Source organism: Trachinotus anak, unplaced genomic scaffold (assembly GCF_046630095.1).
Source record: "Trachinotus anak isolate AG129_WGS33_773 ecotype Australia unplaced genomic scaffold, CSIRO_AGI_Tana_v1 ptg000026l, whole genome shotgun sequence".
NCBI classification, from domain to species: Eukaryota; Metazoa; Chordata; class Actinopteri; order Carangiformes; family Carangidae; genus Trachinotus; species Trachinotus anak.
In genome coordinates this window covers 11,388,278-11,410,550 of record NW_027273877.1, presented here as the reverse complement: position 1 = coordinate 11,410,550, position 22,273 = coordinate 11,388,278, and the positions used below count along the sequence as shown (strand labels likewise).

At 44.3% G+C, this 22,273-nt stretch overlaps 2 protein-coding genes across 3 annotated transcripts in view; one reads left to right on the top strand and one right to left on the bottom strand.

The window, feature by feature from the left end:
- LOC139609641 (NLR family CARD domain-containing protein 3-like) overlaps positions 1-1,536 on the bottom strand; it is a 106,684-nt gene extending 105,148 nt beyond the window's left edge. Inside the window, exon 1 of the mRNA XM_071464525.1 lies at positions 60-1,536. Within this exon, the coding sequence (XP_071320626.1) occupies positions 60-1,015 (956 nt within the window). The 5' untranslated portion in view covers positions 1,016-1,536. The remainder of the gene's footprint in view (positions 1-59) is intronic.
- An 11,498-nt stretch (positions 1,537-13,034) lies between these two features.
- The window catches only part of LOC139609619 (NLR family CARD domain-containing protein 3-like), a 47,438-nt gene continuing 38,199 nt past the window's right edge, over positions 13,035-22,273 (top strand). Inside the window, exons 1-5 of one of the 2 annotated variants that reach the window (XM_071464471.1) lie at positions 13,035-13,402; positions 16,602-16,724; positions 16,822-17,057; positions 17,288-19,079; positions 20,095-20,268. In XM_071464471.1, coding sequence (XP_071320572.1) covers positions 13,272-13,402; positions 16,602-16,724; positions 16,822-17,057; positions 17,288-19,079; positions 20,095-20,268 — 2,456 coding nt within the window. In that variant the 5' untranslated portion in view covers positions 13,035-13,271. The remainder of the gene's footprint in view (positions 13,403-16,601; positions 16,725-16,821; positions 17,058-17,287; positions 19,080-20,094; positions 20,269-22,273) is intronic. The other variant, XM_071464472.1, reaches the window with a different exon arrangement.

Here is a 22,273-nt window from a genome sequence, read left to right as displayed (position 1 = left end):
GACTCAACCACTGATCTAATCTACTGATTGATAATTATATTGATCATGTCTGGACTCACCGAGCCTTCCTGCAGTTCCTCACAGCTGGGATCAGTCTCCGTCGTCCCTCCTCTGATGTGTTGTACTTGTCCAGGTCCAACTCATCCAGAACCTCCTCTGACATCTGCAGCATGTAGGCCAGAGCTGAGCAGTGGATCTCAGAGAGTCTCTTCTTTGATCTGGTCTCTGACTTCAGGAACTCTTGGATCTCCTGGTGAACTGAGTGGTCCTTCATCTCCATCAGACAGTGAAAGATGTTGATGCTTCTGTCAGGAGAGATTTCATCACTGTTCATCTCCTTCAGGTTGTAGATGGCTCTCTGGATGGTTTTTGATCTGTTCTTTCTCTGACCCAGCAGACCTCCTAAGAGTCTCTGGTTGGACTCCAGAGAGAGGCCATGAAGGAAGCGAACAAACAGGTCCAGGTGACCATTTTCACTTCTGAGGGATTTCTCCATGGCTGCCCTCAGGAAGACATCCAGGGTTGAATCACTCTGTTTTTTCCCCAGTAAGTTCTTCAGGACTTTTCTCTTCCTGTTGGTGTAACAGTGGAACATGTAGACTGCAGCCAGAAACTCCTGAATGCTCAGATGAACAAAGCAGTAGACTGTTTTCTGGAAGATCACACTCTCTCTTTTGAAGATCTCAGTACAGAGTCCTGAGTACACCGAGGCCTCTGTGACATCCAGACCACACTGCTCCAGGTCTTCTTGGTAGAACATGATGTTTCCTTTCTCCAGATGTTCAAACGCCAGCCTCCCCAGTTTCAGAAGAACTTCCCTGTCAGCCTCCATCAGCTCCTGTGGATTCGTCTCATGTCCCTCATCATACTTGAGCTTCTTCCTCTTTGTCTGAACCAGCAGGAAGTGTGAGAACAGGTCAGTCAGGGTCTGGGGCAGCTCTCCTCTCTGCTCTGTAGTCAACATGTGCTCCAGAACTGTAGCAGTGATCCAGCAGAAGACTGGGACTTGACACATGATGTGGAGGCTCCTGGACTTCTTGATGTGTGAGATGGTTCTGCTGGACAGCTCTTCATCACTGGATCTCCTCCTGAAGTACTCCTCCTTCTGGGCGTCAGTGAAGCCTCGTACCTCTGTTACCCTGTCAACACATGTAGGAGGGATCTGATTGGCTGCTGCAGGTCTGGAAGTGATCCAGACCAGAGCCAAGGGAAGCAGATTCCCCTGGATGAGGTTTGTCAGCAGCAGGTTGACTGATGACGTCTGTGTGACATCAGACACAACCTCCCTGTTGGTGAAATCCAGTGAAAGTCTGCTTTCATCCAGGCCGTCCAAGATGAACAGAACTTTACAGACAGCCAGCTGCTCTGCTGTGACCTTCTGTAACGTTGGATGGAAAACATGGAGCAGCCTGAGAAGACTGTACTGCTGCTCTCTGATCAGGTTCAGCTCCCTGAACGAAAGCAGAACCAGCAGACTGACATCTTGGTTCTCCAAGCCCTCTGCCCAGTCCAGACTGAACTTCTGCACTGAGAAGGTTTTTCCAATGCCAGCGACACCGTTGGTCAGAACCACTCTGATGGGTCTCTGTTGGTCAGGTAAGACTTTAAAGATGTCGTGGCACTTGATTGGAGCGTCATGGAGGGTCTTCATCTTGGAAGCTGTCTCCAGCTGCCTCACCTCATGTTGGGTATTAACCTCTTCACTCTGTCCCTCTGTGATGTAGAGCTCAGTGTAGATCCTGTTGAGGAGGGTTCCACTTCCTGTTCCATCACTTCCTTCAGTCACACTTTCACATCTGCTCCTCAGACTGATCTTATGTTGATCTAAAACCTCCTGCAGACCACTATCTGCTGAAAGAGAAGAGACAATGTCAGACTGAAGACAGAGAATCTGAGAATCTGCTGATTATTTTCATCAGCTACAGAAAAACTAAAGAGCAGCAAAGAAAAGCTTTTTAATGTTGTGCTTTTTAGAATCATCTGAAATGTCAGTGCTGTGTGATAGAACAACTGACACTGGAGAAAACAACAGGTCCTGGTTTCAGAAATGAAGACATCAGCAGACACATGTTCAGTCTCACTTTGTACAGTGCTGCTCTGACTGGCTGTCTGCAGTCCAGGTCTGGTTCTGGGTCTTTGTCCACACTGGGGACAGGAGGGGTCTCCTGAAGACCCAGTCTGGTCCCAGTATGAGGTGAAGCACTGTCTGCAGAACCAGTGTCCACAGCTGGTAGAGACTGGATCCTTCAGCACGTCCTGACACAGAGCACAGCAGGACAGCTGCTCCTCCACAGAGACACCACTCCTCTTCCTCCCTCTGTGAAGACATTTCCTCATCACTAACATGTCACAGTCAAATATGTCTATTAACTGAATCATCTTCAGCTCAATTTACAGTAGACACTGTCTCTTACTGTGAGTCTGAGGGTCCAGGTTCAGGACTGAGGTCTGGAGGATCAAAGTCTTTGGACCGGTCACTCTTCATAGACAGACAGCTGGATCCTGGAGACTCTGCTCTCACTCTGCAAACACAAACATGTTTTTATTCATATCATATATTCAAATTAGATTTTTGGTTTGAATTTTTTATTCTTAATTCATTAACACTTCTTGAAAATCTCATGAGTTGAATTCTCTTTTTAAAAAATCTGATCCATAATTGCAATACAAAAAAAAAAACAGTGGCACAAATTCACAGACTTAACAAACTCAAAATCTGCTGAGACAGATTTTCTTCCATAAGCTACAGACAACAGAGCTGGTGGTAAAATGCCAGAGGGCCTGAAGAGATGACACTTCTTCCCCAGGAGACTGGAACATGACTCCAAATGAGCTGGTTGACAGGTGCCCTCCAGTGTAAGTAATGCAGTGTAAGGACATCGTTCAAAGTTTTATCCGGGTAATAATTGAACTGATGTTTACAGAAGTTTAAATTGGGGGGTTAATAGTCCCACATGGTTTAAGTCTAATGGAGGAAGCAAATAGAGAAATGATCACTGGTTGGTGAGTGATAACATTCTGAGCTACACTTCACAATCCAAAATTTCCAGAGCACCTTGTTAGATCATTGTTTTGTAGATCTTATCTTAGAACGCACAAGGAAAGAACTTAGGATATTGGAAGTTTGATGCCAGTTTGTTAAATAAGGAACAATAGTTTGATAAAATTAGACAAATATAGGTAATATTTGCAAACTGGAATTCACTAAATTCAAAATTAGAGAATTTACTATAAATGTTTGTAAGGAACTGAAGAGGAAAAAGTATGACAGTAATTTTCTCCAAGAAATATCTCAGTGTTGTAGGAACCAGATCTAAACCTTCAGGAGAAAAACAAATTGATGGAGTTACAAACCAAGTGAGATGATCTGTGTCTTGAAAGTGTCCAATGCAAAGAACCAGAGAGTTTAGAGAAAGAAGTGTTGAGGTTTTCCTCCGATCTGTGCTCCTCACTTTACTCTTTAGGTGAAGCTGTCGCCTTCTCTGATAAAATCCAGGATGGTATCCCACGTATTGAGGATCCTTCAGGGATTTGTGTGAGACAGAGTTAAAAACTGAGGATTTGGACTCAGTGATCCTGAAGATGGCTTCCTACAAATCTCCAGGGACAGATGGCTCACAGCTTTTGCAGCAGTTTTATCTGCTCTTTTGGAAAAGATCTAAGAAATGTATTATCTAAAGAGTGGATAGAGAAGAATGAACTGATATCAAGCATGAAACAATCAGCCTGATTCCTAAATCAGGTAAAGACAAAAGAAGTTTAGATCATTTCAGACCAATCACTTTGTTGAACACTGACTTCTCTTGATTTATTTTGATGAATCTTCTTCTTAATCTTTTCATGTACTTCTGTTTTTTTTCTCTGAAACTTTGACTTTATTTATTTAATGTGCTTCTGCTCAACCTCAGTTTTTCCTGTGAAGAAGCAAAACTGCCTTGTTTGTTTGTATCTTGATTTGTTTATGAATAAAGTTTATATCATAAAAAAAACATACGGCAGCTGTTACAGGAAGTGACATCACTGCAGGAGCTCAACACACTAAACACTGTTACAGAGACAGTTTGGAGGTTCACAGGTTTGTAGCAGGTCTCTTACTGTGAGTCTGAGGGTCCAGGTTCAGGACTGAACTCTGGAGGTTGATCTTTGGACCAGTGGCTCTTCACAGACAGACAGCTGGGTCCTGGAGACTCTGCTCTGTCCTCCTCTTCCTCCACACAATCACTCATCTTCAGGACTTCAGTCAGTCTGAGAGGGAAACCAGTAACACTGACTGTGAGCTCACACACACAAGAGTCAGGACAAAGAAGCTGCTCAAGAGACACACACACACACACACACACACACACACCTGTACAGTATAATAAAGTCCACCTGCTCAGGTCTCTTGGCTCAATTGTAGGTTTCATATTATTCAGCTCATCACGACGTGGAGTCAAACTGTTGAACAGGAAGTACCACACCTCATGTTGTTCCTCCTTTTCTCTCGGTGTCTCTGTGTGGACAGAAGTTCACTGTGACTCTTCTTCCCTCCACAGTCCACAGGGACAAACTGACTCAGAGACTTTGACAGTAAAATAATAATAATGTTGTGTTAACACTCACCTGCCTCAGCCTTCAGTTTCCCTCCTTCTGCTCCGTCCACTTCTAATGGAGTCTGAGCTCACTGAACACTTTCACTTTCAGCTGCTCCTCCTCTCTGCAGCTACAGGAAGTCACATGACTCTGTGTGTGTGCTTTTGTGTGTGTGTGTATGTGTGTGTGTGTGTGTGTGTGTGTGTGTGTGATACTGTATGTAATTTGTCTTGTTTAGTTTGCTCAGTGCTGTTTCATCACTGTGTGGAAGTTTTATTGGGACTGCAGATGAAAATTAGCCTCAGGCTAACTCTGCTACACTGCATCAGATAGCCCCATATTTAATATTGTACATTGTCTCTTATAAATACAGTAAATAAATAAGTTATAAATTGTGTTATATATTTTATTGAACTTTATTTCACCTGTACTTTTGTTAAGAAATGTGCTCTACATGATTTCACTGTATAATATGATTGGAATTCATTGACAATAGAACTGACAGCCGGAATAGAATGCTCATGTTGTGACGTCCTCTGACATCATAGAGGCTCATTTGCATATCATCTGCAGGACAGTAGAGTTCTACAGTCCTATGTACATTTGGCCTGTGGACAGGTAAGACCTCCTCGCTTCACTCTCTTATTTCTCTTTGGTCAAACTGTTTCATGTTGTGGAAAAGGAGAATTTACTTTTCCTGTGTTTTCCTGTTCAGTGACTCACTTTTTTCATCAGTTACAATCCAACAGGCATTATATTAAGATGTGCATCTCTGTTTGTAGTCAGGAGATGCCAACGTACTTTTTCCTCTTGTACAACACAGTTTGAAGGAGAAAACTCTGTTTTACTTGTTGTCTAAGTTGCATGTGTGGAAAACTGTGTAGATTTACTTGCTCTGGAAGAAATTTCACATGAAAGGTTTGAAATTGTTGCATTTGTGACTTTCTGCAGTTTCTTTAACCGATAACATGAAAAATAAAGATGATTTATAAGTATTTTATCACATGTGACTGCATTGTTTTTTTAATTCCTGTGTGCAGGTTTTTGATCACAAAAAAGTTTTCATGTGACAGAAAAAGCTTCTTTTGAGCTCCTTGTGATGAATTGTCATGTTGTATTAACTGCACTTGTTGCTACACTGCTGGGTTATGAGTTTAGATATGAAACATGTCAGTTAATTGTCAGTAACATTTTACAAAGACAATTGCAGCCACCTAGAAATAACTGAACAACCACTTGATAGTCAGATAGTGTATATGGTATAGCCCACCCTAACCCCTAAGCAGACATATAGTGACCTTACCCAGCCTCACCTAAGTGGGTGGTGCACAATACAACTGAACTAGTGACTGCCGAACATAACTGGGTCACATGGCAGCAGATCATCATCCAGATCCAGAGATCAAACCATGATCCTGCTGGAGAAGCAGACTGGAGTTACCACAGCTGCCGGCAGGAGACGCCCTCCACTGTTAGTGTGTGAGTGATGTTATAATGCTGAATTCTTTTGAGCGTGTTAAGTTAAAGTGCAAGTGTTTCCAGTGTTTAATGGACACTGAGAAGAATATTTACCTGATGAGGGGAAAAGAAACAAATGTCTCCACACAGGTCAGCAGCATGTACACACACCTCCATACAGTCAGTGTCCAGCAGGAGTTCAACTGAGCGACGAGGGGACAGAGTCATGGAGGGAAAATATTCATTTAAAAGTCACTGTTATATTCTGACAGACTGAACAGTGGAGACTGTAGCTGCTAATGTTATAAGCTCCCAGCTCACATGATGAGCTGTCGCCACGTTAGCCTGAACAAGCTAATGTTAGCCTGAACAAGCTAACGTTAGCATAAACAAGCTAACGGTAGGCTAAATTAGCTAATGTAGCCTAAACAAGCTAATGTTAGCATAAACAAACTAACGGTAGCCTGAACAAGCTAATGGTAGCCTGAACAAGCTAACGGTAGCCTGAACAAGCTAATGTTAGCATAAACAAGCTAACGTTATCCTACACAAGCTAATGATAGTCTAAATTAGCTAACGTTAGCCTGACCAAGCTAATATTAGCTTAAACAAGCTAACAGAAGCCTAAAGTCTAAACAAGCTAACAGAAACCTAAAGCCTAAACAAGCTAATATTAGCCTAAACTAGCTAATGTTATCCTCGGTGAACATTGTGTGTGGAGCGTTGCTACAACAGAAGTCATCGTCATAGTTCACATACAGGAACAGTAACTTGACATCAGACTGCAGCTGCTGATTCATTTAATAATTGAGTATTTATCAATTATTCTATCGATTGATCGAGTATCTTGATAAGAACTATTCTTGTCTCATTAAAGAGCAATAGAAAATATAAACAAGAGAAAACAGGTCTCATAAAATGAGAAAGTAAGTGGTTTACTTTCAAGAAAAATCACTTCATTGTTATTGCTAATTTTTCATACAATATTATCTGTAAAAACTGAAGCCATGTAGTGCAAGTACCATGTTACATTCTTGGTTTTGAAATTCAAAAACAAATACATAAAAAATAAGAACCATAAAACTTAAATTGATAGCTCGGGCTTTTATCTGCTTCGGTCACTGAATTCCACTGACCTATATTTGGGACAGGTGTCTACATGGGACAGGCCATTAATTCCATCTGCACAAAACTCGTGCACAGGAATTATGGGAAATCCTGTCAAATTTATTAATTAAATCAGTGTTAATAAAAATACTATTAATATTACCAGGCTATCTAATAACATATTACAACAAATTCATGTGATCTAGCTCTGAGAGACAGCGTATCTAGGACAACCACATGCACAGAGAGAGAGAGAGAGAGAGAGAGACCATATCAAAATACAGGTAGCCTACTTTAGAAAGGACAAAAGCTGAAGATTGCCATAGTTATTGAAACCTTTATTTGCATGAACAAATGAGATAACTGACAGGGACGACACATCCAGAGAAGCGGGCGTCTAATTGAGACCTGCGTTTATTTGACAAACTGTGCAGCCACACCAGGACAGTAAAATGGACTCGGCTTCTAATTGAAGTTCTGAGGTAAGTCATTTCAAATTGTCAAATAGTCATTTCCTAAATGCACACAAGGCAAAATAAGGCATAAATAGAAAAATAAATAAAATAATAACATCCTGCCTTTAAGTTGATAGAGCTTAACTTTCAGAACTACAGGTTTTAACCTAACTACAGTTCCGGTGTAAAGTATTTACTGTCTTCTTGGTTCACTTTGTGGCATGGTGTAAGAGGCCAAACAAGTTCTGGCAGGATCGTTTCTTCTGGATGAGGCTAGTTCTGTTTTAAAATAGAGTTTTTTTTTTCTTTTTTTAATCCCATCTCTGGCCTGTCTCTTCACCTCACGCCTCGTTCTTTTCCTTCTTTTTCTCAATTTTTCCAAACTGTTCCATCAAATCACGTCTGCCCTCCCTCATGTATCAACAGTGTAAGCAGAGAACTGAGCCGTCATATGGATTAAATGAAGCTTGGATACAAAGAATTTGCCTCCATGACTTTCATTAATGGAGTTTCTTGAGGAATCGTTTCAGCTCTAATTTGAGATCATGAACATGTTGACGACATGTTGTTAATATAAAGTGAACAACTGAGACTCACTCAGCCTGAACTCTGTAAAGATCTGAGTCTGGAACAGTCTCTCCTCAGTCCTGGAAGAATCAGGTCTCCAGTACCTACGACATTTACAGTACCTACAACACTGTAGGAAAAAAAAACGTAGCATTTGGTACTGCATTGGTTGTCGCGACATCCCTACTAAATGTAATTTCATGTGTCAGAGACTGGTGTAAACATGTCTTTGGCCTGAAAATGTTTCAGAACCATGTGTTTGGGTGAGTAAACAGAGTTTATAGGTTTTGCTAAACGGTCTGACATGTTGACATAAATCAGTCTGACATATTGCAGTGGTTTTATACTCCACCCCTGCAGTCACTGGTAGATCACGTTGACTATCAAGTCAGGTGAAGTCAGCTTAAGTCCATCTCCAACGCACCCAATGCTTCCTTCCATTACAAGGTTGTTTGGTTTGTTTGGCCAGAACAGTCTTTGTGCAGCTGGATGCACCAACAGACGAGGAGACAAGTCTGACTTGTGCTTCTCCAGAATCCTGTCAGAGAAAGAAAACCCAGAGAGGAGGAGATTGTGGATCTGTACAATCAAATGTGCCTCCGTCCCTGAGGAGGGCAAACACTGGCAACCATCAAAGTTCACACATTTCACCAAAGGTAAGTTCAGGTAAACACTGAGATTCTGCACTGTTGTATTTTTATTGTTGTATTGTCATTAAATCTTAACGTAATGGTTCTGACAGGGTTCGTTTCCAACCAGCTCCAGTGGCCTGGACGAGTTACACCTGCTAACTGTATATATATTGTATATGAATACTTTCCAGATGCACTGTGCATTTAATATGGATCTTCAGAAATCTGACAGCTAACGTTACCTCGCTAACTTGAAGATGCAGCCTAAAGTGACTCAGAAGTTTCCACCCTGGCTTCTGTTGCTGCTGCGTAAAGTTGTGTGCAGATGCTGAAGTGAAGCTGATGTTGTGAGCACCATGACGACCAGCTCTGAAGTGAGTGTGAGGACAGAGTTCACCTTCCTCCTGCCCAGCAGCTGAACCCTCTGACCTCTGTTGTCCTCAGGCTGTTTCAGGAAGTGACGTGTTACATGCTGCGTTTGTCTGCTGTTCCTGGACGTCCTTCAGGAAGAATGCTGGTCACATGATCAGCTCAGTCTTTGTGTCGGTCTTCATCTGCTCCTGAAATCATCGTGTTGTATCAACAACAGCAACAGCTTTAAAGATGCCTCCACAGTAAATGTGCTTCATTGGCCCTGAAGCGTGACTGCACTGCTCAGCAGTTTTAAATCATGGCTGCACTCACTGGTCTTGACACCTTCACTGACCACATGCATCTTTGTTTTCTGCTGGTTTGCTTTACCTGCTGTGACTAATGTGCACCGTGGTCTCGTCTGTTGTGTTGTGCAGGTCTCTGAGCTCTGGGAACGAGCTCACTGACAGAGCTGTGTGCTGGGATTTCATCTGCACTTCCTGGACACTCAAATCCAGGTCTTTGTGTTTGTTCAAAGGTCAAAGGTGAGTGTGATCTCACAAAACCCATTTTTGGCCACAACTCACAAATTAATTCACTAGTTATGACACAATTGAACAAACTATGAGCCTGTTTTCTGTAACTGTTCTGGTTCATGTGTCTGAGGAGTCAAACCATGATTCTCTGTGGGTTCATCACCACCAGCAACACCTCTCACACTGTGCAGGTGCTCATGTGGCCCACTGTGAACATTAAAGTGGAGATGAGTGCAGCTTTAAACCAGTGAACAGATGATGAGTCTGAAGAGTCAGCAGTCAGTACCTGACACATCAGGTCAGAGCCACAGTCCTGAGGTTCACTGATCAGCCTGCTCTTCCTCCTGTGGGTGAGGTTACAGCGCTCTCTCCTCCACTCAGTCTGCTCTCATAATCAGCCCCTCACTAAGCTCCGCCCTCCTCACTTCCTGTGTGAACACCTGTTAGACTGTTACTCTTCACAGTGAGGACAGGTGGACGTTGACCAACCACATCCAGAGTCACTGTTGAACAAACGTCTCTTTGAGTTGACACTTGGAGCCGGTGACCGTCACTTTATCAGCTGACATGAAAACCGTCACAGATGTTATCAGCTAGCTCGCTAATTACCGTTAGCTCCCTGATTTGGTGGAGAACTCTGTGACTGAGGTTTGAACATTCAGCACACGCTGCTGTCACGCTCCCCGCTCCTCCTTCTTTCTGCGTGGACGACGTCTCCACCTGCCATGGTTCATGTGAGGCTCCGGGCCGATGCTGTCAGGTCCCAGCAGAATGAAAGAAGAGTCAGTGCAGCTGCCTGTCCAACATCAGGACCCTGAGGAGCAGCTCTGTTCCTGTACTGCAGGGTTCAGCCGCTAAGCTCCAGTGTGACAGTACAGTAGAGGGAGGAGGACAGAAGCTGCTCTGAAGACGTCCACAGAAAACACAGCTGGACTCAGCAGAGAGAGATCACACTGACGCTGTGGTGTGTGGATGTTGTGTGTTTTGTTCTCACAAGAAGAAAGGCTTTTAGGATGAGGCCTAACGTAACACTGTCTCTGCTGGTGACTGGGTTTGGTGGCTGGAGTGTTAATTAGCCAGTGTTGGCCTAAAATAAATGAAGGGTAGAAAAGAGAGAGACACAGTAGGTCCATCTAAACCACAGCAGGGACCGGTCCGGACAGAAATCAGAGCAGCACTGATCAGGACTGATGTGGCTCAGTGGCTGAAGAGTGGGCTCTGTCCACATTAACAGGCTCCTCCTCTCCTCTGTCCCCCTGACAGCCTGTGGGCTCCGGCCTGGACGTGTTTGAGGGGAGACCCAGGCTGAGCGCGTGGCGGGGCCGCCATTGGAAAGGAGCTGTTGGACGACGCCCACCAGGATGTCCTGGGAGCCCAGGAGAGCGTGACACTGATGGATGCCAGTAATGTGAAGAGGAGAAACACTGGTGCTGTGTGCTAACACTTTATAGCCCAGCCTGTGAATTACAGTGTAGGTCAGCTGAGTCAGGAACCAATAAAATCCTTCAATGAAACAGGACAATGGGGAACAAGAGAGCAACACCTGGCTGTTTGAGAGGAAGGAGAAATACATGATACTCCAAGTATTTCTGTAAATACTGGAACCTACAGGTTCAGTACTTAAAGCTCCATCCAGTCTAAAGGTAGATGTCCATGTGTTTGTGATTATAAAGCAGGTCTAGGTTTTATATTAATACTGTGAAAGTATCAAAGCCTCAGTCCACAGAGAAATGCACACAGCCTGTATTCAGAAACTGAGCCTTAAAACCAGCCGTCAGGACTTCTGGAACTGGAACAAAGGAGTCACCGCCCAAAGCCCCGCCCCAAGCCCCGCCCACCTACACCCACCATTCAACCTTGCATGATTTGATTTCTCTGAGTGTCTACCTGAAATATGTTATATTTTTATTGGATCACTCAGAAATCAGTCAGCCAATCAGATCCTCTCTTCTGATTGGCTGACTGACCTGTTGTTACCAGAGCTCCAGAGAGAAGCCAGAGAGAGGAGATGTAAAACTACACTGAGATGGTTTTTGGTTCTTAAAACCACAGATATATCTCTGGTGGAGTGGATAATAGTCAGTGTGTGTTCCCAGCGTCTCGTATGAAGACGTCCACTGTTGGACAGTAACAGCAGCAGAATGTCTTGCAGCAGTGTGGCAGCATGTCATGAGCAGGACTGGACCCTGGAGGCAGACAGACCCAGTTCTGGACTCAGTCGGCCTGATGATGGAACGCAGAGGAATGTGAGATAACAGCTCCTCTGACTTCATCCTCCCTCATAGCACTGAGCACTGCTGCAGACCCCCACCCTTCACTCACCTGATGGAGGGATGATGGATGGATGACAGCTGTTGCTAGGAAACCTCAGCTACATGAAGTCAGGTCAGTGGTTGCTGAGATGAATCAGTTTGTGGTTATAATAACACTCGTTAGTGAAATAATGAGACAGGTTAGTGATGTATGAGATAACGTGACGTGTTGTTTCAACAGTTTGTTCATTGAATAAACTGTCTACATGGTGTGAAAGAAGGTATTTCCATGACTGGAAGACAAACGGCTGCTTTCCCTCATATTTATTCAGGAAGGAGCCAAAATTTTTGTCCAGGAAGTCTCCTCTGATTCTTTCAGGGTTTACCACTGACTTTAGGTGTAATAGATACCAGTTCAGTAAATCCTTCAGACTGACATGTGACTGTGGCCACGACACCACACATGAAGAGTAACAAAGTAAATTCCAGTTGAATATTTTATCAATCAATTTCTTACATTAGAATTTCATTATGTTCTGACCTGCTATCGAATGGCTGAGAAAATAACTGGCCTGAGGCCAAACTTGCCGACCCCTGCTCTGAGGTCAAGATGATGGCTGGACGTCGTAGAGGAAATCTACTCTATGGAAAAAGAGACTGTTTACCTGAGAGCTAGAGCTGGACTTCATTCAAGGACAGATCCCAATCTTATCAGACAGGAAATAAACCAAAGTCTAAGACTCCAGACCATGTTCAACAACTGTCATACAAAGAGCAGGTTATGACATCTTTATTCTTAATATAATGTTTGATCCAGTTCAACCTGAAAATGATATTAGATGAATGGAAATCAAGATAATTCTGTTGAAACAGTGAGACTTGTTTTTTTCATATAAAGGTGAATAAGGAAGAGTCTGTTTTTAATAAATGATGGTGGAACATGTCAATCAAACAATCATGTGACTTCTTGTACCTGCAGAGGGGAGGAGCAGCTGAAGGTGCAAAGTGCAGGTGAGCAGACTCCATTTGAAGTGGACGGAGCAGAAGGAGGGAAACTGAAGGCTGAGGCAGCTGAGTGTTAACACAACATTATTATTATTTTACTGTCAAAGTCTCTGAGTCAGTTTGTCCCTGTGGACTGTGGAGGGAAGAAGAGTCACAGTGAACTTCTGTCCACACAGAGACACTGAGAGGAAAACCTGTGTGTGTGTGTGTGTGTGTGTGTGTGTGTGTGTGTGTGTGTGTGTGTCTCTTGAGCAGCTTGTTTGTCCTGACTCTTGTGTGTGTGAGCTCACAGTGAGTGTTACTGGTTTCCCTCTCAGACTGACTGAAGTCCTGAAGATGAGTGATTGTGTGGAGGAAGAGGAGGACAGAGCAGAGTCTCCAGGACCCAGCTGTCTGTCTGTGAAGAGTCACTGGTCCAAAGATGAATCCCCATTTTTCAGTCCTGAACCTGGACCCTCAGACTCACAGTAAGAGACCTGCTACAAACCTGTGAACCTCCAAACTGTCTCTGTAACAGTGTTTAGTGTGTTGAGCTCCTGCAGTGATGTCACTTCCTGTAACAGCTGCTGTAGTGTCACAGAAAATAACTTCCCCTGGTTCCTCTGACATATCAGTGTATTAACAGTGACTGCTGAGGAGCTGGTTTTTTGTGAAATGATCCCAACGAAGAAGAGTTTGACTTTTTTCTTGTGCATATTTTTGCTGCAGCTGATGAACATGACAGAGATGTAAAGATGTCAGTAATTAAAGGGCCGTGGTGGAGCAGAGAAGCAGCCACAGAAGAAGAGAGCAGTGTGTTGGTGAACCTGGATGAGCTGGGATCTAACAGAGTTGACCACACTTTGCAGGATCATTTTACAGCCTGAATGATGAGCTTCACATGTCAGAGCTTCACTCTCCACAGTTAGTTTGATCCAAACTACAGTGAGCAGCTGTTGGAGGAAATGACTGAGCTTCTTTAACATCAAACTAGATATTTGTCAGCTGTTTATACAGATTTCAGGCTCTATGTAATATGGGCCGCTGATTGTAAAGTAATGAAAAAGTAAATGATGGAATGGTGATAGAAGTGTTCATGGAGAATAAAAACCTACTAGCTTCAATGACAGAAGTAACAGAAGAATCTTTAGATCTTACACTAGTGTCAGACTCATTGGCAGGTGTTTGTTCATGGTTCATCAGTAGTTAGAGCAACAACTGTAGGAAGTGGCCACTACCCCACAGTGATAGAAGCAGGACTGAGTTTGGGAACATGTGACACTGACGGGTCACAGAAATGGTCGTTCAGTAGAGCTGATTGGGAAACATTTAGCTCTATCAGTGAGTAAGAAATGCAAACAACTGATAGTAATGAAGATGTTGATGATGTAAATGATTGTGTTTGTAAAGCTGTTTTCAAGGCTGCAAAGAAATCCACTCAGAAGAAGGGAGGTCAACACAAAAAGACGATTGTACCTTTTTGGACCAAGGAATGTGATGAAGCAACTAAGGCTGGAAATAAAACTTTTAAAATGTTGAGAAGGAATCAGAGTTTTCAGAAGCTTGTTGAATATAAAAGCAAATGTAAGAAGAACCATAAAAATGCAAAGAAGTAATTGTGGAGGTCATTTTGTAATTCAGTGGGAAGTAAACAGATATGGATAAAATGCTGAGAATGATGAGAAGAATGAATGAGGTTAAAAGAGAACATGGGAATCCACTTTGAAATGAAGGAGAAGTAACAGCAGTAAAAGATGAAGAGGAAGCAGAGATGGTGAGAAAAACTTTAGTTCAAATCCACAGTTGTGACAATATCAGTGAAGAGGGGAACAGAGGAAGGGAAACTACAAGAGCAGAGGATGAAGAGTTATTACAGCATGAAGAAGACACAGATGATCTACTAAATAAGCCATTTACAAAGACAGAGCTGAACCCATCTCTCAAGAAAACCAAGATGTCAGCACCAGGCAAAGATCAGGTTTGTTAGTTAATGATGAACCATCTCAGTCAATCATCCAAGGAGCTTTTATTGGAGTTAGATCATAAAGTGTAGGAGAGCGAGAAACTGCCACAAAGCTGGAAGGAAGCTGTCATAACTCCAATACACAAACCAGGAAGAGACAAACCCAGGAAATCATAGACCAGTTACTTTAACATCTAACATCTGCAGAATAATGGAGGAAATGATCAATGAAAGATGAAGTTATTATATAGGAAATAAAGGATCTATAGATAAATACCAGAGTGGCTTTAGGAGAGGAAGAAGTACTATGGATCCAGTTGTATGTTCAGATCATGACATTAGAAAAGCACAGATAAACAGAGAAAGTGTAGTAAAAGTCACTGAGTTACTGGGACGTCCTGATGATAAAGAATGACAGTGGTCCAGTCTGGAGGAACTGATGCATGAACAAGGTTTTCAGCTTCTTCTGAAGACAGGAAGTAACAGGATGTTTTAACATTATTTGGAGATAAATGTGGTGAAATATTAATTTCACTATGAACCACTTTACAATCTGTGACCCACAATCTTACACCAGCACAAAGCACAACACCAGTGTCTTTGCTAGTGTGTGTTGGTGTTAAAATGAGGTGAGGTCAGGAGCGTTGTCGACTCATTTCTATCTCATTTTATTCAGTTTCAGCTGAGGCTGTAAAATATGAAAGTGAGGGAACAAAAACATACATTGCGCCTTCAGGTGAATATTTTTCAGCCGGGCCTGTTTGGTGGAATCCTGCTGTAGCTGTAGACGTCTGCTCGCACACTTTCACTCTGCACACCAGCAGTTTCCTCTGCAGAGAAGAGCTCTGTCTTACTACCTGCTAAATCCACCGTTATCAGAGAAATCCACCAAGGTGCAGGTGCACCTGGCTTTTAGAGGGGGTGGGAGAGAGCTCTCTGATTGGTTTATTACATGTTACACCCAAAACACCCCCATGATTAATAAAGAGAAGTCTTCAGAGGGAACCAATGGGCTCAGAGCTGAGAGCCACAGACAGAGGGGGGAAGTCACAAAGTGTTGAGAGATGAACTCACACACTGTTGGTTTGGCTCTTTTCATGGGGTTTGTTGTCAAGAACAAACATGTAGAATAACAGCAGAATGATCCTTTCATTACACACAAGACTGTCTTTACCATCACTGATATCTGTGCAGGTGTAACTCGGACAAACTGTGTGTTTGTCAGTGAAGTTGTGTGATGGTCAGATGAAGCCTGCAGCAGGATGTGGTGTTTGCTGTTGTCACAGTCATGTAGAAACACACAGGCCTCCTTGTGTGAAATGAAGCTGAACTCCAGAGAAAGAATCAATATGGAGAAGAAGAGCAGACACATCAGCAGCCATTAGTTTTAGTCAGGATGTTGTTTTGTCTTCATTTGTGGCAGTGGCAGTGTCGGGGTCACAGACATCTGATCCTCTCATCTTACCTTTGTATCACTCTGCTTCTTTAGAGCTGATGTGAGACAGGTCATCAACAGCTGGAGACTGGACACATTTAAAGACTGACTGACACAACAGTGTTGTTTCTGGATGCTGCTGTGTTGCTTCCATCCTTCAGTGCAGTGTGCGGTGCTGGATGGTGACGTCACTGCAGGACGTCAGCTGAGAGTTCCCACAATGACTCTGTCATCAGAGAATTGATCAGTGATCGATGTGATATGAATAAAAACATGTTTGTGTTTGCAGAGGTCAGAACCACAGACTGAGAGCAGTGTCTCCAGGATCCAGCTGTCTGTCTATGAAGAGTGACTGGTCCAAAGAGTTTATTCCTCCAGTCTTCAGTCCTGAATCTGGACCCTCAGACTCACAGTAAGAGACAGTTTCTACTGTAAACTGAGCTGAAGATGATTCAGTTATTAGACATATTTGACTGTGACATGTTAGTGATGAAGAAATGTCTTCACAGAGGGAGGAAGAGGAGTGGTGTCTCTGTGGAGGAGCAGCTGTCCTACTGTGCTCTGTGTCAGGACGTCCTGAAGGATCCAGTCTCTACCAGCTGTGGACACTGGTTCTGCAGACAGTGCTTCACCTCATACTGGGACCAGTCTGGGTCTTCAGGAGACCCCTCCTGTCCCCAGTGTGGACAAAGACCCAGAACCAGACCTGGACTGCAGACAGCCAGTCAGAGCAGCACTGTACAAAGTGAGACTGAACATGTGTCTGCTGATGTCTTCATTTGTGAAACCAGGACCTGTTGTTTTATCCAGTGTCAGTTGTTCTATCACACAGCACTGACATTTCAGATGATTCTAAAAAGCACAACATTAAAAAGCTTTTCTTTGCTGCTCTTTAGTTTTTCTGTAGCTGATGAAAATAATCAGCAGATTCTCAGATTCTCTGTCTTCAGTCTGACATTGTCTCTTCTCTTTCAGCAGATAGTGGTCTGCAGGAGGTTTTAGATCAACATAAGATCAGTCTGAGGAGCAGATGTGAACGTGTGACTGAAGGAAGTGATGGAACAGGAAGTGGAACCCTCCTCAACAGGATCTACACTGAGCTCTACATCACAGAGGGACAGAGTGAAGAGGTTAATACCCAACATGAGGTGAGGCAGCTGGAGACAGCTTCCAAGATGAAGACCCTCCATGACGCTCCAATCAAGTGCCACAACATCTTTAAAGCCTTACCTGACCAACAGAGACCCATCAGAGTGGTTCTGACCAACGGCGTCGCTGGCATTGGAAAAACCTTCTCAGTGCAGAAGTTCAGTCTGGACTGGGCAGAGGGCTTGGAGAACCAAGATGTCAGTCTGCTGGTTCTGCTTTCGTTCAGGGAGCTGAACCTGATCAGAGAGCAGCAGTACAGTCTTCTCAGGCTGCTCCGTGTTTTCCATCCAACATTACAGAAGGTCACAGCAGAGCAGCTGGCTGTCTGTAAAGTTGTGTTCATCTTGGACGGCCTGGATGAAAGCAGACTTTCACTGGATTTCAGCAACAGGGAGGTTGTGTCTGATGTCACACAGACGTCATCAGTCAACCTGCTGCTGACAAACCTCATCCAGGGGAACCTGCTTCCCTCGGCTCTGGTCTGGATCACTTCCAGACCTGCAGCAGCCAATCAGATCCCTCCTACATGTGTTGACAGAGTAACAGAGGTACGAGGCTTCACTGACGCCCAGAAGGAGGAGTACTTCAGGAGGAGATCCAGTGATGAAGAACTGTCCAACAGAACCATCTCACACATCAAGAAGTCCAGGAGCCTCCACATCATGTGTCAAGTCCCAGTCTTCTGCTGGATCACTGCTACAGTTCTGGAGCACATGTTGACTACAGAGCAGAGAGGAGAGCTGCCCCAGACCCTGACTGACCTGTTCTCACACTTCCTGCTGGTTCAGACAAAGAGGAAGAAGCTCAAGTATGATGAGGGACATGAGACGAGTTCACAGCAGCTGATGGAGGCTGACAGGGAAGTTCTTCTGAAGCTGGGGAGGCTGGCGTTTGAACATCTGGAGAAAGGAAACATCATGTTCTACCAAGAAGACCTGGAGCAGTGTGGTCTGGATGTCACAGACGCCTCAGTGTACTCAGGACTCTGTACTGAGATCTTCAAAAGAGAGAGTGTGATCTTCCAGAAAACAGTCTACTGCTTTGTTCATCTGAGCATTCAGGAGTTTCTGGCTGCAGTCTACATGTTCCACTGTTACACCAACAGGAGCACAGAGGTCCTGAAGAACTTCATGGGAAAATTATATGTTGATTATACCCTAGATGTCTTCCTGAGGGCAGCCATGGAGAAATCCCTCAGAAGTAAAAATGGTCACCTGGACCTGTTTGTTCGCTTCCTTCATGGCCTCTCTCTGGAGTCCAACCAGAGACTCTTAGGAGGTCTGCTGGGTCAGACAGAGAACAGTCCAGAAACCATCCAGAGAGCCATCAACAACCTGAAGGAAATGAACAGTGATAAAATCTCTCCTGACAGAAGCATCAACATCTTCCACTGTCTGATGGAGATGAAGGACCACTCAGTTCATCAGGAGATCCAACAGTTCCTGAAGTCAGAGACCAGATCAGAGAAGAGACTCTCTGAGATCCACTGCTCAGCTCTGGCCTACATGCTGCAGATGTCAGAGGAGGTTCTGGATGAGTTGGACCTGAAGAAGTACAACACATCAGAGGAGGGACGACGGAGACTGATCCCAGCTGTGAGGAACTGCAGGAAGGCTCGGTGAGTCCAGACATGATCAATATAATTATCAATCAGTAGATTAGATCAGTAGTTGAGTCACATTCAGATAAACACAGTTTTCATTTATTCTCATTATTCTTAGTTTTTGACTAAGAATAATGTCCCAGGTGTTTTCTCTCTTGTTGCTGTAGAGGAGAGTCGTATCAGGAAATGTTCAGCTTCAGCCAAGAACACAGGTGTGAATCTATCAGAGCAGAATGGGAGGATTCAGTCTTCTTCTACACACCAGAGCTCAGTGTCATGTTTCTGTGAGGACCTACTGTGAAAACCAGGCAGCAAACAGAGATTAGATTGAACTGTTGACTGACTTGACCTCAGGAGAAATTTTCTGGAGGAGGGATGCCACGGTGTGGAAATGTTCCCACCGGACATTAAGACATGTGTGGGCTCAGTATCTGTAGATTTTCTATTGGTTTAAAGTTTCAAATGAGGAAAATCTTATTTCACTGTAGAGCTGCACACACACACACACACACACACACACACACACTTCCAGGTTGTAACTGTAGAGTCCACTAAGTGTTGATCACTAGTGTTTTACTGAGGACAGTTTGTTCATGGATCAACGTGGGCGCTGCCACTGATTCACCACAATGAGCCAGATGTGTTTTATGCAGTGGTGTGTGTTGACTTCTACAGAGAGGCAGCAGAGCCAAGCAATCTGGAGTCAGTTTAAAAACAGTGGAGAATAAAACTGATTTTCTGAACAAGATTCTGACTCTGGATCAAATCATATGATGGAAGCAGAAATGTAACATCATTTTCCCTCCTTCATCTGCACAACAAAGATTCCCATGAAACTCTGCAGGTCTGAGAGAGAGTGATGAGAATTATTGTTTCATGTCAAACACAATCAGATCAGATGAGCTGAGCCACAGATGTGAAGAGCAGATGTTCATCACATCATCATCTTTTCTCATCAGATGCATTTTTGTCTTTTATTACAAACTGTCTGATTTTATTCTAACACATTTTATATTTTCTCTCATCACAGACTTGGTTATTGTGGACTCTCAGAGACTCACTGTGAAGTCGTGTCCTCAGCTCTGAAGTCCAACCCCTCCCATCTGAGACACCTGGACCTGAGTGGAAACTACCTGAAGGATTCAGGAGTGAAGCAGCTGTGTGCTGGACTGGAGAGTCCAAACTGTAGACTGGAGACTCTGGGGTCAGTTCACTGACTGGAGCTGTTGTAGTTTTATATTCAGTTCAAATCTGTGAAGTTCCAGTTTTTCATTGGTTGGTTCATTTTCAGGATTTCTGTGTGAGGATTTAAAAAATCAGCCAGTGAAGAGAAAGAAGGAAGATGAGACCAGGAGCAGAGTGGTGATGGGGAGGGTCAGGAGAATCCCGGGGGGCCGTTTGGGGGCCGGGGCCGGACTGATTATTGTGTAGACTAATGATATTGTGTCATATAAAAGTGGTCTACCTCGCTGCACCATCCTGCAGCCTGAACTGAGCCTCGCAGCCTCTTGTCTCTCCCAGCACGTCAGACGCTACCAAGTCTATATTTGCAGTAGGGGGGTAAATGAGTGGCCCCTCCTCAGGTGGTACAACACCGGTGTGCCTTGAACTGTGATTGGTCAGCTGCTGACCAATAAGAGCTGTGAAGTGGGGCTGGTACAGAGTCATCAGAGACGTGTTGGTGTTATCAGGGAACGTGTGTGTTCACTGTTCACATTGGTTTGAAGCAGCAGCAGAAAGAGAAGGAGAAAGGTGGAGCAGAGAAGAATGAAGAAGAACAAATACTGGAGGAGGAAGCAGAGAAATGTTCCACAATCACAGAGAGATTCAACATCCAGTAAAGAGCCGGCAGCTGAAATGCTAAGCAGGGGCGTTGTAGCTAGCTGCTAGCTCAGCTCATATTAAATGTGGCTAGTATAGCTAGCTGCCAGTTGTTGGGCAGCAGCCCTGTGCTTGTGTTAGCTGCTGTTTGTCTTTGTGTGTTATTAACAGCTGGGACTGGTGATCTCCAGGTAAAATGAAGGGTCCCACTCGGCCCCTGGATGAGAGCAGTCACAGTGTTTGTGATTCAGAGCAGCAGAGAATTGACAGAGTTTGATGTTAAAATCAGAAAGTTGATGAGAATCAAACTGCAACAGTCTCACAGATCTTCTGCTGCTGCTGCTGATCTGAACACCAGCAAAGCTGCAGCTCTCTGCAACCAACACATATTGCAGCTGTTGTTGTGTGTTGATGTCAGCACTGCAGCATCATGGGAAACCACAGAGCTTCAGACTGCAACACAAACCAGATCAAAGCAGGGCCAGTGGCTGAGGCGGGAAAGTGGAGACAAGAGGAAACTCAGCTGGGACATGGAGGCAGGAAGGATTAGATTGATGCTGGGAGCAATTTATGAGCAGCTCCCACCTCCCCAACACCATAGTGAATAAACAGGTGAGGAGCCAACATGTCCTCTATGTTCAGGTGGAGCTTCACGTGGCTCCTTCTATCAGGGGCTAAAACAAGCCTGTCTCCAGGCCCACACACCTGGAGACATCAGCAGGTGCTGAGGTGTCTCCCAGCAGCCACTGAGAGTCAGAGCTCAGAGGTGAACTCACTGGAGGCAGAAGGAGACGAGATGGATTTGTTGGTGAGGGTGAAGGACTCAGGAAGCAGCTTTGAACAGGCGTGATGCAGCTGAAGGCAGGGAGGGACTGGCCAATCAGAGGAGATCCAGGAAAACAGCTCCTAGTTCCTCAGGAGACAGCTGCCACTGATCTGAGAGCAGATGTTGTGTTGTGGTCAGAAACACAGCAGCTTGTGTATGTTGTGGAGCTGACAGTACCATGGGAGGACGCAGGAGAAACGGCCTCTGAGAGGAAACAGCTCAGATACACAGAGCTGGCAGCAGAGGCAGAGGAGCCTGCTCTGAAAGCTGAGCTCCAGGGGAGGTTGGCTGTAGGGGTTTTGTTGGCAGATCAGTCTGGTCCCTGTTACCTGAACTGAGCTGCTCTCACTTCTGTTCTCTTCAAGTCCACGTTGTGCTTCTCTGAACCTGTGCACTGTGAACTCAAAGCGCTCCAGGTGTCCTTCATGTCATATCTAGTTGATTGTGTGTGAACACAACAAAAGGTCAGACTTGATCTTGAAGGATGGAGCTTCTTCTCATCACATGAATAACACAAGTGGTCATGTGACTGTGGTTCAGGAGCAGTTACCAGAGCAGACTG